This window comes from Pogona vitticeps, chromosome 5, assembly GCF_051106095.1.
Source record: "Pogona vitticeps strain Pit_001003342236 chromosome 5, PviZW2.1, whole genome shotgun sequence".
NCBI classification, from domain to species: Eukaryota; Metazoa; Chordata; class Lepidosauria; order Squamata; family Agamidae; genus Pogona; species Pogona vitticeps.
In genome coordinates this window covers 138,275,209-138,290,456 of record NC_135787.1, presented here as the reverse complement: position 1 = coordinate 138,290,456, position 15,248 = coordinate 138,275,209, and the positions used below count along the sequence as shown (strand labels likewise).

Sequence of the window (15,248 nt, the reverse complement as noted above, 5' to 3'; positions counted from 1 at the left end):
CTTCTAAAGAAAATGTCTGCTGTAGTTACTAAGGGTTTAAATTCTATGATACAAATTCTCTACTGATTTAATAATTTCTGGGCTCCAGTTTAACTTTTGTGTTCTGCCTGATATCTTTTCCCATACTGCTCAACTGCTCTGGGACTTCCTCACTACAAGAGGGATGCAAGGATGAAATTTTATTTTTAAATTTAAAATACACATTTCTGTTCTGCCTTCTTGGGTAAAACCCTGCCAAGGTAATGCTCATAAATTGACAATGGAAACAGCATAAAACTGTCTATCAGATGAAGGATAGAAGAAAATATGTTTCTATAATCTTTAAAAACCATCACTGGGGCATCTATACTTCCCAGGACCATCTCAGAAATAACAGAATCACCCTTGAAATGGCCCTCATGGTCATTTTAATGGTTCTTAGGAGTTTGGGCCCTATAAAGTTAATCAGAAGACCTCTGCAGCTTCATATGATTGTAAATGGTCCTTCAGATAAATTGGTTGCATACCTTTATAGCATTTCTTGCTCAGTGTTATTATTTAAACATTAGGTTCTAACTGACAACATCAACTTACAGCCCTGTTCCATGGGAAGAAAGTGCGGAAGCATTACAGTCTTATCTGACAGCTGAATTAGCTGAATGGAGATCAGGTTTAGTAACTTTGTCTAACATGGAACATCTGCCATTAGCTATTGATGGATAATCTTTTTATCAGTTCCCTCCATTTTTATAAACTCTTAAGCATGTAACTAGAAACATATTCAGTATCTCCCACTGGTTTCAACAAATTTAAGCTAGCTAATCCGATACAAAATCTTCACAAAAAGCAAGAATCCCAATCGGGCCTTCTCGGCGGTGGCTCCTCGCCTCTGGAACAACTTACCTCCTGATATTCGCGCGGCCCCCTCACTGGGTATTTTAAAAAGCAACTAAAAACACTGATGTTTCGGCAGGCCTTCCCCCCCAGCTAATTCTTGATTCCCCTTCTTTTCTCTCTCTTAGTGCTTAGCCCTATTGTTGAAAGTTTCTTTTATGTAAAACTGCTTTTATTCATTGTTGTACCCCTTGTTGTAAGCCGCCTAGAGTGGTCTTAATCGACTAGATAGGCGGGATATAAATAAATAAATAAATAAATAAATAAATAAATAAATAAATAAATAAATAAATAAATATGCATAGCACAGATATTAGAGACCCAGATATTCGTTTTTTAAAACATAGTTTCTGAAGCACATTCTGTAGTAAAAATCTGCTTCAGAAATAAGACCTACTTTGATCTTCTACAGTTCAATCATCCTGAGTATATTGAAGTATTACTTCATATCACATATTTGCAATCACTATCACTACGGTAGTCACCTGGCAAGTGTCCCAGTGGGAAGGAGGGAAATGGAATGAAAGTATCACCTAATTATAATGCAATGCAACTAGTGACTTTGTCCTGCTGTTAGTCTAATTAGATGGTTCAAAAGGTATAAACTGTTAAACTTGTACACATGCTGAGCAGCCATTTTCCTCTCATCAAATAGTCTAAATAAAGAAGATACACCATTGTCAGAAGAATCCATTCTGTATATGGATTTCAGAAGTCTACTTCATAATTGCCAAATTATACATTCTCCACAGCAAAACCCTTGTACATCTGTTTGTTGCTGTGATATATGGCAATGTGGGTTTTGTTGCTGATTGCTTCTACTCAGTTTTTTAAATGTTACTTTATTTTCGCAGTAGAGGCCTTTACAAAAGGATGGACCGGGGGTACCCAGGGACGTTTCTAGTAGTGCTGTAAAATAATTCCATATGTCAAGAAAAAGTTGCAAAGAATTTTTGTGCTCAAAATGAAACAGTCAACATGGTTACTTTTATCCCATTTAAAAAAGGAATCAGAGGAAATAAAGGCATAGAGTTGTATATTAGGGCATAATAAAATGCAGCCTGTATGAAAGAAGCAACTATGTTATTAAAGATTCTGGATAATAACATACTCTTACAGCCATGTAACTGAGACCAACACAGTGACTTACTAAAAGCCACCTACCAAAAACTTTGCTTCAACGGGTTTTCACTGAAATACCTACTGGACTAACAGCAATGTAGAAACAAAATACTGGATTGAGCAATACCTGAGTTTGACCACTAAAAATAGATCCATGGCCTTGGTAAAACCTATTGGTAGAGGCGGGAAGAGGGAGAGAGGCAGGCTTTTGTCTACATAGATGGGAGACATTGCAAACGAAATATCTTTCTGATCTCCATCTCATATGTGGAACCTGCATACCAACCCAGAAATTTCCTAATCCTTAAGAAACAGGGAAGACTGCAAACTCCATGGATGGGGCATCAGCAAAAAGTGTGCTCCCCACATTGCATGAGCTGAAATGCTTTCTGCCAAGCACCAAATCTATAACACACCCCTTTAAAATGTATTAAATTCTTTTAATTGATTGTCAAAGATCTTTTAAAAAGGACAAATAGCTAAATATATTTCAAAGCACAACTAGGAATAAGTTGCTTTCCACTACAGGAAGGACCCACCCTTCAATGATTTATTATAAAAGCAGAAAACTGAAAGCTGTTTCCTAAAAATGTCCCACAATAACCTTATTTCTGTGCCAAACACAGGAAGGGCGGTGCTTAATCTACAAATATTGTTTGCCTAGTATTGATTTGAAAGCTAGAAATGCATTAATAATTCTGTTTTTGTGTTTGTAGGGCCACACAGGAAGCAGTTATAATGTAGACCTCACCTAAAGAAGGACAGAGGTTAAGTAAAGGCGGAGTTCATTGTCCTGGCAAGGAAACAATACAATCCATTTTTAGTGAAATGAAGGAATGCAATTTGCTATTGAAAACAGATATTCATTTCAACAAAGGGTTTTAATAAGGCCTGCTTCTATCCATGCACCACAGAGAAATTCACCCATTAATTTCTAATAGATCTTGTATTTTCCCCCCTCTGTAGATTAATTTTACACACCCTTTGCTCTAACTAAAATAGCAGACCAGGTTGAATATCAAGCTAAAAAAAAAGGTACAAGACACAAAAACATAGACACACATACTTTACAATGGGTGATTTTTCACATACTGAACAGGCTGGCAAGACAGGAGAAGAGATGCCAAATTCAAAGTAACTTACTGGTTGGTGTCAGGAAAACTATTTTTTAAAAATCTGCCCTTAAAATTTAAAAAGTCAAATTCTGTGCCACATAGGTAAGAAACAGAAAGACGTAGTGGGTCAAATGTAATGATTCTGTAAGCTTCCAAGGATTTGATTTCTTGTAAACCACTGGGCAGCATGTCATTTTGGGCAAGATGTTATCTTACTGGGCAAGTGCCTGTATATATCAATGTAAGATTAGTGTAAGTATGTGGAGCTAGTTTAGACCTTAGGTTTGTACATCAAAAATATATATTCCTGCACAGAAATACAGGAGGATAAGTTTGGTTGTCCCATCGAGCGCATCTGGGATCAATATAATTGAGGTAAAAAAATAAAAGGAACATGGTAGTTGAAGTCTACTACTGCCAACCACTCAATCAAGAAGATAAGGATGAAACCTTTGAAAAATAAATGGTAAGAATTTCAAAGAGACAACATAGCTCATCCTGTGAGGATGAAAAAATGGTAACAGACAACAGTGGAAGGACAGAAGTGTTCGATTTTTACTTTAGTATTTTCCCAAAAGACCATCTAAAATCCTCCAGGCAAAGTACAAGTAGAGAAGACAGGACTGCTGCTTGAGACTGATAAACAAATAGTCAAGGAACACCTCATTACTTTGAACTAGTTCAGTTCTCCAGGGCTGGATAAACTGCATCCAAGACTACTGAAGGAACAGGAGGAAGAACTCTCAGAAGCACTGTCCATTACTTTTTTAAAAAACCATGGAGGACGTGTGAAGTGCCAGATGACTAGAGGAGGAACAAATTTGTCCCTGTCCTCAAAAAATAAAAAATAAAAATAAAAATAAAAATAAAAAAAGCAAAATAGAAAACCTAGGAACTATAGACCAATCAGCCTGATAGCAACTCCAGAGAAAATTCTATATGAAGCGACGACTCTGCAAGTACCTTGAAAACAATGCAACAACAACAAGAAGCCAACATGGATTTGTCAATAACAAATCCTGTCAAATTAATTTTATCTCCTTTTTTGATCAGATAACCTGCCTAGTAGACAATGGAAATGAAGTCAACATGTATATCTTGACTTCAGCAAAGCTTTTGACCGTGTCCTATGACATTCTGGTAGTAACCTAAGTATGGGCTGGACAGAATAACTGTCAGTTATAGAGTCTTATTCAGAGAGTGCTCATCAATGGCTCCTTCTCAAACAGAGAGGAGGTAACAAGTGGAGTATCACAAAGCTCAATTCTGGACCAGATGCTCTTCATTTTTACTAATGACTTGGATGAGAGGGTGCAGGGAATTCTTATCAACTTTGCAGATGACACAAATACAGGTGGAATAACTACTATAGTAGGACCTCATCTGCGGGATTGATATCTGTGCCTTGCACAGCCCTATATATAACACACAAGGGCACCCCCTTGTGGCCTATGTCCCATTTCTTTATATGTTTTATATAAAGGTTCTCTCATATCTGCAGTGTCAGGCATCCAAAATAGATTGTGGAACTGATCCCCATGAATATGAGGGTCCTACTATAAGAAACAAAATTCAAAAGCATCTTGGTAAGCTTGAGCGCTGGGCTGAAAATAACAAAATGAAATTTAACAGGAAGAAGTGCAAAGTTATATACCTAGGAAAAAGAAGCCAAATGCACAGTTACAAGATGGGGGATAACTGCTTCAGTAATACTATGTGCATGAAGGTTCTTGCAATCATTGTAGATCACAAGCTGAATATGAGCTAACAGTGTGATGTGGCTACAAAAAGGGCAAACGCTATTTTAGGCTGCATTAACAGAAACACAGTCTCCAAATCCTATGAAGTACTCATTCCCCTCAGCTGTCAGTAATACATTAATCAACCCTATATCACTATCCACCCACTGGTCTGTTTTTGTAACAATTAGGGGTCAAATTAACAGAGGCAGATAAACCTTGTCTTTTGATTTTTTTAAAAAAGTGACACAACTTGCTTCAAATTTTAAAAACAAAGTCCTCTTGCATTTTAACTTTATGACATGATTAAGAACAACTAGTCAAAAGTTGAACAGCAAACCTAATTCTGACACTAAGACACAAACAATATTTGCAAAGGTGTAAGCAATAGAAGGCCAGGCTTACTTGCTCAATCTCCTTTGTTTTTGCAGCAATTGCCTTTGTGCGAGTGACATGCTGGGCTTCTTCAAACAACTCATTATTGCCTGTTACATCAGCACCTGTTTCTTCATGGGGTTCCACATACAATGGTTCTGGGGCTGCAGCCTTTAAGACATGTATAATAATGAAAAGTATGTGGTGCAAGCCCTTATGTCAAAAGATACAAAATTAATATTCACATTGAATGAATATGCAAGGAGCTTTCATATACTACAGGCAAACTTAAAAGAGAAAATGCAGAGAAAACTGCCCACATTACTACAACCAGTGGAAAGTTATTTATAAAGATCAACTGAATCAAATTCATCCGGATTTAAAATCTTTTTATCAATCTTTCTGTAAACATTGCCTAACTATTACCTGTACTGTAAAGTTAACCTTTGTTACAGATATTGTATTAGAAATTCAGGAAACAATCACTCAATTCTTAAGTGTGCAAACAGATATTGAAGAGAAAAAGGCAGAAAAGCAGGGGACAGAATCCAGCAAATGGAAGTGGGAAACAGCTGTATTCAGGCAGATAATGTTGGCAAAGTGCCTGCTCCAGAAGAACCCTCCTAACATTTTGGAGATGTATTGCCTTGTCATGTACAGGAAAACTGTTCTTGTTTTCTCTTAGCCACTGATTGGCTAACCACCATGGCTCTAGAGCTGAGCTATGCACACTAATTGGCTATGCCAGTCATCAATCTAGCTCTTTCTAGTCTTTACAAAGACTTTTGCTATATACAAACCAATGAAAATTTTAATTTTCTACAATTTAAGGCAGAACTTAATAAAACTCAAACAATTACGTACTCTGGCCAAAAAAGAAAGATCGATCAATTTTTGTATTAACTGCCAGACATAGTTCTCCAAGAACATAATTGCGGGTACCAAAGACTGCTCAAAAGGGCACCTACTGTACTTTAAATAATCACACACAGTAACAATACCATATTAGCTACTATTAGACCAATACCGAACTTTGGTCACTAACTTGAAGGGACAGGCAAAGATCAAAGATGAGAGTTCATGCAGAAAAGTATCTGTTGCTATTCTTTTGTCTTACATCATACTCTGAAATTTCAGGTACAGTGCTTGTGTCTGCTTTTTCCACTTTGTCTGCTGCCCACCTACTACCTGCAGCCTCTGCAAGCTCCTTTTCTGATAATCTGCTACTTTTGTCCAAGGCCTGACGAGAAAAAGAAACCCAGATGTGTGGGCGTTATTGTTATGTTCTTGTGTACAATGTTATATTTAGAAAGCAGCTGAAAGGAACAGTTTCTGGGAATCATTAAGAACACTCACATTTTGTTACAAAACCTTCCTACTGGATTTAGAATATCCTAAATGCTCTGAAGTGCATAACTCCCGTGTCACTCCACATCAGAACAGAACTGTGGTTATTAGTATCTCTAGTACCCCCTCACATGAAACTACTTGTTCACAAGTTAGCACACAAGTTAAGCAACTTTTAAAACATATGCAGGATTTCTTACCACCTTGAAAGAGTAAGTCAAGGGGGGAAATTGCCAACATTTCTCCAAATCCGTATCAATATATTTAATATTTTAGAAAATATGTTACAGATGTATAGGTATCTAAAGCTTAAAACTACTTGTGTAACTTTAGAACCAAGAACTATGATGCAAGCTAGACTGCCTGCATGTGAATTATAGTTTTCAAATTTCAAATTTACCTTTGAAGGTGTTGTTGTTCCTGAAGGGGATACGTCCCTTGAAGTTTTCAAAGGCTGAGATACTGTCCTCTCTTTATCTATAAGGAGAAAAACATAACAATACAATTATGATAGCAAAGGTTCAAAAGGAAACTTTGCAAAAGTACTTGTTATCCACCTGCTTATCCAACCATCATGGATCCTGTGAGGGATTATACCCCCTAACTCATTTTAAATAAAGGTCTGACTTCTGAGAATAGAAGTGAAACTCCAAAAGCTTTTGCTAAGCAAAAAAACACTGGATTTTGTACAGGAAGGACAGGAATACTCTGGAACACTAAATGTAACCAAATGAAATATAGAATAATTAGATTTTGATATATTAAGTGTTGGTCTAATTCTTATGTTTAATAGACACATTATGTTTAATATGTCCAAATATTGCAAGATTTCTTTCTTTCTCTGGAGCAGTGATTCTCAACTTTGAGTTCCCAAATTCTTGGACTAAAACTACCACAAATCCTGGCCAGCACAGCTAGTGGTGAAGGCTTCTGGGAGTTTTAGTCTAATAACATCTGGGGACTGAAGGTTGGGAATCATTGCTCTGGATGAGATTTTTAAAAGTAAGATATAGTACACTGAAGGATGCAGTTAATCAAAGTTATATCAGACTGTTCATCTACTTGGGAAATGAAGCTAGAATTAAAAAACAAATATAGGGTTATATCAACCGGTGTCCTTCCACTGACAGAAAACTCTCTGATCCATTGGAATGGAGAAGGATGTGTGCAAACTCCCTCTCTCGTAGCCTCTCATACCACCTCCCACGCTGTTCTGAAGGGTCCCCCAACCCTCTGGAGCAGATTTACCTTGTTGAGAAATATTTCTTTTATGTAAAGATGACATACTTCTGCTATGCTGGGACTGGTGGAAGGCATAGGCTTTGCTTCTCTCTGGAGAATAACTTCTGCTGCTGACACTGGAGCCAGATCTGCTGTGAGGAGATTCCCTCCTGCTGATTGGTGACTCCCTGAAGTAAGGTGAATCCCTCTTGTGAGGGGAGCGATCTCTATCATAATGAGGAAAGATGGGTTTTCGCCTCATGCTGTCTCTCATGTCCCTTTAAAAATTACAGCAATCGTAAAAATGGGCTTTGTGGGGAGACATTAAAAAAATCTGGAAGTTTTACTCCATTTTCATGTCTACTCAGGCCTAGAATGTTATTTTTTTTTTCCTGAAAGAGAGTTTTTTCTATACAAAACAATAAACTGTATTGTCTTCCATAGCTGTAAATCTTCCCTTTTGAAATCACAGATATTTTCATAGTTTCCTGTGTTGCAACAAAAATGAATTTCCTGCCTCCCAATATAGGTAAACAACAATATTCTTAAGAACAACAACATTTATCCCTTTTCCCTTAATGTTTGGCCTTAGGAAGTTTTGGAAAACTCAAAACCTTAGTCAGTATTTCATGGTATTATTTGGCATTGGCTAATATGATTCTGATATAGGGTATCCTGATATGTCCTTCTAGGAACTGGGTCTTTCATTAGGTGATTCCTGCACTGAGCAGGGGGGAAGGGTTAGACTTAATGGCCTTAATAGTTTCCTTCCAACTCCATTATTCTATGATTCTAATGTTTTAAAACAACAATTTTAAGGTGATGAAAGCAAGCCTCCAATCATCACCAGAAGATCTAGCAGCACAACATGCAAAAAGACTGCACCTGGGCATTAAATTAAAGAAAAACATACAAGAAAAATTGCACAATAATCATGAGCAAAGCTTCAAACCATAGAGACAAGTGTAGAAAGTAACACCAACTAGATATACATTAGGAACCTCCACACAAGCCAGGAAATACGAGAGGGAAAATAAAGAGCTTTCACATCTTCACACCACTTTTACAACCATTATATTGCCATGAAATAAAGAGAAAATATTTAAAGTAATCTGAAACAAAGGCAGCTTGCTGTTCTACTTTGTAAGTGTACCAGTTTAAATGTATGACCCACAGACAGCCACACACAGAAGCAACAGCTGAATTAAAGATACATGGAGAAAAAGAGCCCTCTAGTGCACATCTCGAAACAACAATTTCTATAAGCTTTTTATAGAAATATAGCTAATAGTACAGTCCGCTGGATAGCTCACTGAGTTGCAGTATAGGCACGAGTAGTTCATTTCCCCCGTGTGTCTCCTGGGAGAAAAGGCAGCCTGTCTAATCTTGGACAAGCTACACAATCCCAGAGCACTTCCAGAAGGCGAGAGGGGTAAGCTACTTGTGAGTACTCTACATCTGGAAAACCCTGAAAAGGGCTGTGGGTTGGAATCAACTCAAAGGCATGCAAGTATAAGTATTGTTGTCATCATCCTCCCAATAACTAACAATATACGCAGCATCACTAGTGTAAAAACAGATATGCCAGTTTGTTAAAGTTGTTAACAAACTGTTAAGTTTATTAACAAACTCCTTTTCCTTTCTTGAATAATAGCGCAGCTATGTATCCTAAATTAAAGCACACACATCTAAAGGCTTAGAACATATATTTCCAACTAAAGCTATTCATTGTATGGATGCCTAGAAAGCTTCCTACAAAACCAAAAGGTTTCGAATACTGAATCTCCTCTTTCTTCATTTCAATACTGACTTCATACCGACTTTGTAGCTTCTCTCTGTTCCCTTGTCTGACTTTACACAGTTTTGGAGAACGCAAAGCTTAATCAGTGTTTCATGACATTTTTAATTGGTCTCATGGGCTTTTGGATTTTTCTGGTTTTTAAAGAGGTAACCCTGTTAAGTCTGTTTCAGCATATATTATAATAATAAAAGTAGTATGATATCTAATAGTGTGACCTTTTGTGAATTTTTTAAAATTGATCAACATGATTTCCTCAGCATTTTGTGTCACTTTCTACACACACTTTTCCTTCCTTTCATCAACTCTCACTAAAAGGTCTGTGGCTTCTAGCTTTACATATTATCCTTCCAACAGTCAATGCACAACATTTTATGCTGGGTGTAAAATGTTCTAGATATTAATGGACTCCACTCTCAACAGCCCCAACCAGTATCCAAAAGATGATGGGAGCTGTAATCCAGTACTGTGCCACTTGGGAAGCAACTGCCTTACTGTCATAACATCAATAATAGCTGCCTCAGACCCATTTTTCACTGGCACATTGTTTCTACAATCCCATGCCTCCACATCTTCAAGTCTCTTTTCATTCAACTCATCTGCCTCGCTAATTGAAGTTCTCCTATTCTTAGAGCAAGGGATTTAGTTCTAGCTGACGCCTCACTTTCTGTAGAAGATACTGCCTATGAACATTCTATGCTATCAGATTCATACACTCAGTATATTTATCAGCATTTCAAAATGCAAGTAAGAGCCAGATATTTATCTTAAATATGGTTGGGAAACAAACAAAAATCAGCAACTAAAACTGTGCTAATTGACATTTTGTGCCAGGTACAACTCTGATGAACTTCTATTCTTGGTGAAGATGGAAAGCCACCAATACTTTAGCAGGTGTATTGTATAGGTGGTTGAAACAATACAGTGACAGGAAAAATTCAAGACATCACAGGTTGGTGATATACCCATGAATCCAGCTGGGCATGTTTCTTTAAGGCATGCCACTGATTGGATAACTGCTCTCCCTTGGAAGCAGAGGGGCTACCTGGTCACTCCCAAAGGGTTTCTAGTCAGCCGGATCCAAAGGCAGGCAGGATCCAAAGAAATGCAACAAAGTGAGACAGTTTTTTCACTCCCTTAATCCGATGGAAATATTGTACATAATACATGGTAAATCACCAATGGAATCATTAGCTCTTACTAAATATTATCATATAATAGGATCAACTGCAGGCAAGTTACAGATTGAAGGGATTTTTCCAGAGTATGAAATGCCATTTCATCACCATTTTATTACCCTCCCTTAGATTTAAGGTGTGGAGTTCTAAGTAGAGGCTCCTTTCGTGTAAAGAAGAAAACTACTTCCTCTGTGATTGTTAGATGCAGATCTTTCCCCTATTATTTTAAAATCTGTGCATGCAATAGCCTATAAAATAGCAAAAATCTAGTTTTTCAACATGCTTCCTCTCCCACTTAGGTCCTAAGCTTTCACTCTGAAGAATTCTTCCATGGGCAAAGTGAAAACTTGGAATCTGAGCCATTATGTTTTCTCCTCCATGATATAGAAGGCATATAATCTGAAACACCTAAAGAATTCCTAAATTCCATTTTCACAACGAAATATGATTTTGGAATATTCAGAGCAAAACCAGATATTATTCGGTTCATTAAACTGTAATGGCTCTTAAGACAACTTCCTACAAAAGAGCAGCAACAATGATTGTTAGCAGGACCAGGGCAGCAGAGCCTGGAAACAAATTGGTATTGACTATACCCTTTAAAGTGGGCTTTGGAAAGCAGTTGCCTCTTCCACCGTGCCAGTTCAGTTCCTACACCTGAATAAACAACTCTTCAGATAAGCAAGCTTATGCCTGAACTACAGCAGCTTTAAAACAAAGCACATGCCGCAGGAAACACACCAAAAAGAGTAAGCAAGCATTTTCACCATGCTTTTATATGATCACATCATTGGCAGGCATAGAGGAAGCCCCAACAATAAATCCAGGGTTCTTAGGTTTCTTGACCAGCTAAGCTTCCCTCTCTTTTTTTGGTGTACACACATGCATAAATATACCAAAGGCTCCCTTTTCTCAGTGGGTTTCAGACAGTAAAATCCTTCTCAAAGACTTGCTAAGTGACTCATGCAATGAGAGACCAAGACAATCTGCATGTCAATGAATCAGGCAGTGGCATTTACTAGCAACCCTTTCCCCATAAGATCCTAATTACTTCCGTCCAGATTTCACTTTGCTAAGACCATAAAATACTGCACTCCTGTAGGTGCAAATAAAGTGCACCTGGAACAAATGACCCTCATGTGAACTCATGACATGAATTAAGGCCAGACTGTCTTGTCATTTGGTTTTCACTCCTTACAGCTGCAGAACTGTTTATAGCACCCCAGGAAGTTACACTGTTAACTGAAGCAGTATAAATACATCACTTCAGTTGTATCGTATGAACATGGTCGACTTGAGTTAAGTTGTCAATCAAGAACTGATATACAATTATTGCTTATTCCAGACACTTTGGCTGGAATTTAAAAAACTAAAAAACCCACCTAGGAGGTTTCTTCCATGCATCCACTTGGAAACTATGGTTTAGCATGCATCACAAAGATATACAAATAGGTTCACAGAGCTGCACTTTAACTACAGTCTCCTAATTCTTATGACACAGGAACCATTCACTTTAAGAAGGCAAGATAATAGCATACAGTTGAACACCTGAGGAGGAAAGGACAAAATACAGTGGTGCCTCACTTGATGATTACCTCGTTAGATAAGGAAATCGCTTGACGATTAGTTTTTGTGATCGCTAAACGATGACTGAATGGGCTTTTTTCACTTAATATTGATAGGTTCCCGGCTTTGGGAATGGATTTTTCGCTTAACGACGATCAAAAACAGCTGAGCGTCGGGTTTCAAAATGGCTCCCCGCTGTACTTTAGGACAGATTCCTCGCATTACGGGCACTGGAAAATGGCTGCCCTATGGAGGATCTTCGCTGGACGCTGAGGTATTTCACCCATTGGAACACATTGAACCGGTTTTCAATGCATTTCAATGGGCTTTTTCATTTCTCTTGACAAGGATTTTTCTTAACAGTGATTTGAACGGAATGAATTATCCTCGTCAAGCGAGGCACCACTGTAGGTGGAAGGGCTTGTCCTTAGTGTGATAAGCCACAATTTAATAAAACCAGCATTATTATATCCAAACTGAGCTAGCCATGGATTTAATTGTTGTTGTTGTTTAGTCGTTTAGTCATTTCCGACTCTTCGTGACCCTATGGACCAGAGCATGCCAGGCCCTCCTATCTTCCACTGCCTCCCGGAGTTGTGACAAATTCATTCTGGTAGCTTTGATGACACTGTCCAACCATCTCATCCTCTGTCGTCCCCTTCTCCTCTTGCCCTCACACTTTCCTAACATCAAGGTCTTTTCCAAGGATATAATAGCATTGGCATTATTAGGACAGTCATTGTTTATGAAGTTATTCTGGACAGAGCTATCAATATTACTGTACAGTGGAAATACCATGTTATGTGAGAGATTTCCAATCTTGGGCTCCTAAATGTTCTTGGATTACAACTTTCAGAAGTCCCAACCACTGACTGTGTTCACTGAGAATTGTAATCTATGAACACCTAGAGCCCAACATCTGAGAACCACTGTATTACACCACAGATCAGTGGTTCCTAACTTTGGGTAATCCAGGTGTTGGACTGCACTTCCCACAAACCTTCACCATCAGCTGGGCTGGCTGGGTTTTGTGAAAGTTGCAGTCAAAAAAACACTTGGGTTACCCAAGGTTGGAAACCATTGCCATAGTTGCTTCAGCAAGCAAATCAACTAGCAAATTGCAAAGCTACCCTGTTTACCCAAAAAGACCTAACCTGAAAATAAGCCCTAGTATGATTTTTCAGGATGCCCATAATATAGGCCCTATCCCAAAAGTAAGCCCCAGTTAAGTGAAACCCTGCCCTCTACCATTGTGCAGCACTGTGCAGCAACCAGAAGAAGATGACATGACTGTAAAATAAAACAACCCCTGAAAATAAGCCCTAATATGTTTTTTAGAGTAAACATAAATATAAGATCCTGTCTTATATTCGGGGAAATATGGTAGATATACTTCCAATATCAAGCTTCTGAAATCAAACTAGTTAAGCTTTCAGATATAAAGCTTGCAAAAGCTTCTGCCATAATTAGAACAATGAAGCATACTATAAAGTTTGATTAAAACAAGATTTTTTGGAACAAGACTGAATTTTACATTTTCTTTCCCTATGCCCACTCAAGTTTTCATCGTTTTTTCAAACTGATGCTTCAGGCAAGAAACAACACAATTTTTTAAAAAAATCAGACTTTGGCAAGCATATTTTGCCTTGCACTATGCTTGGAAAGAATAACAACAATGAAAAAAGAAAGTGACAATTTCTCACAGCCAAATTAAGATCTTCAAGATAAAACACTCTTGGCTCTTCAAGTTAAGACTATGTTGCTGCTCTCTCAGCCACAGCAATGTAGAAGTTGGGAATGTGTGGCCCTTCAGATGATGCTGAACTGTAATTATAACAAATTAATTCATACTTTTACTTCTCTTGACCACATAATATATTGACTAATATAACAGTCCATATTTCAGACTTTATAAGCTTATTTATGACTAGATGTCCATGAGTCTGTCCAAGTGATATTTGGCCCACTCATGTAGCAGGGCATACTCTGGACCTGGTTTTTCTATGCCAGGCAGGAGAAGGGTAGTCTGAATGAAGTAATCACTACTGATTTGTTGTCATTAACAGATCACTGCCTTGCAGGTTAGATTCTGCAGAAGTGAGATGAGTTTAAGATTATCCACTTTTGATTAATCAAACGTTTCCTACCGTTTTGACAGATAATCCTGCTGAAACTCTTAGTTGACCTCTGGAGTGAGGAAATGACTAGAGCAGTAGACATGATCACTCTTAAGCAATGTCTCCCATGGAGAGAAGCAAATAAGCCCCAGATTTACCGTTCTATTATTTTAAATGTATGAGAAGCTTTTACAAATTTAATATCTGAAGGTTTATTGGCACTGTCAGAGGTGGCAAAACAAATGAGATGAAGACTGATAGAAAACGGGTCCAATCAAACACATGCTACAGCCCACTGGAAGGCCTATTCTGTAATGGTGGCAATGAAGAATACATTTTTTGCTGCCTGCACAGTCATCAAACAGCTGTTTCAAGTGGAGAAGAACCTATCACGTTCTCACTCACAAAAGAAAAATGCAACTCATTAAACAGTCCACTGTGAAAAATTTGTAAGGCATCACACACACAAAACTACCTGGATTTGCTTGGAGTTGAATACTGTAGTTGAAACAGGCCCTGTACATGTAACTTATCCTGATTTAATAGGGTATTTCAATTTGAGCAGACCAATAATGTGTGCTGAATAGGGATGTGTCATTGATTTTTTTTTTTAATTCCAAATTCCAGAATTCTCCTAGAATTCGTCAGGCAGAACTTTGGGAGTCCCAGCCCATGGATCCACAACTATAGACACCTACCTTTCGCTCACCTGGACCGGGGCCTATCTCAAAAACTGCATGGCTATCTCAGGCCTGAACTTCCTATTAAAGTATGACAAGCTGCTCTCACCACTTGTG

The 15,248-nt window shown here is 38.0% G+C and overlaps 1 protein-coding gene across 32 annotated transcripts in view; it reads right to left on the bottom strand.

Moving 5' to 3' along the window:
• PPHLN1 (periphilin 1) overlaps positions 1-15,248 on the bottom strand; it is a 44,846-nt gene that overhangs the window by 9,346 nt on the left and 20,252 nt on the right. For 22 of the 32 annotated variants that reach the window (XM_020799445.3, XM_020799448.3, XM_073000459.2 and 19 more), the window contains 4 exons: positions 7,820-8,070; positions 6,972-7,048; positions 6,342-6,464; positions 5,255-5,395 (listed from right to left, as the gene is read on the bottom strand). In XM_020799445.3, the coding sequence (XP_020655104.3) occupies positions 5,255-5,395; positions 6,342-6,464; positions 6,972-7,048; positions 7,820-8,070 (592 nt within the window). The remainder of the gene's footprint in view (positions 1-5,254; positions 5,396-6,341; positions 6,465-6,971; positions 7,049-7,819; positions 8,071-15,248) is intronic. The other 10 variants (XM_020799451.3, XM_078376865.1, XM_020799456.3 and 7 more) reach the window with 2 other exon arrangements.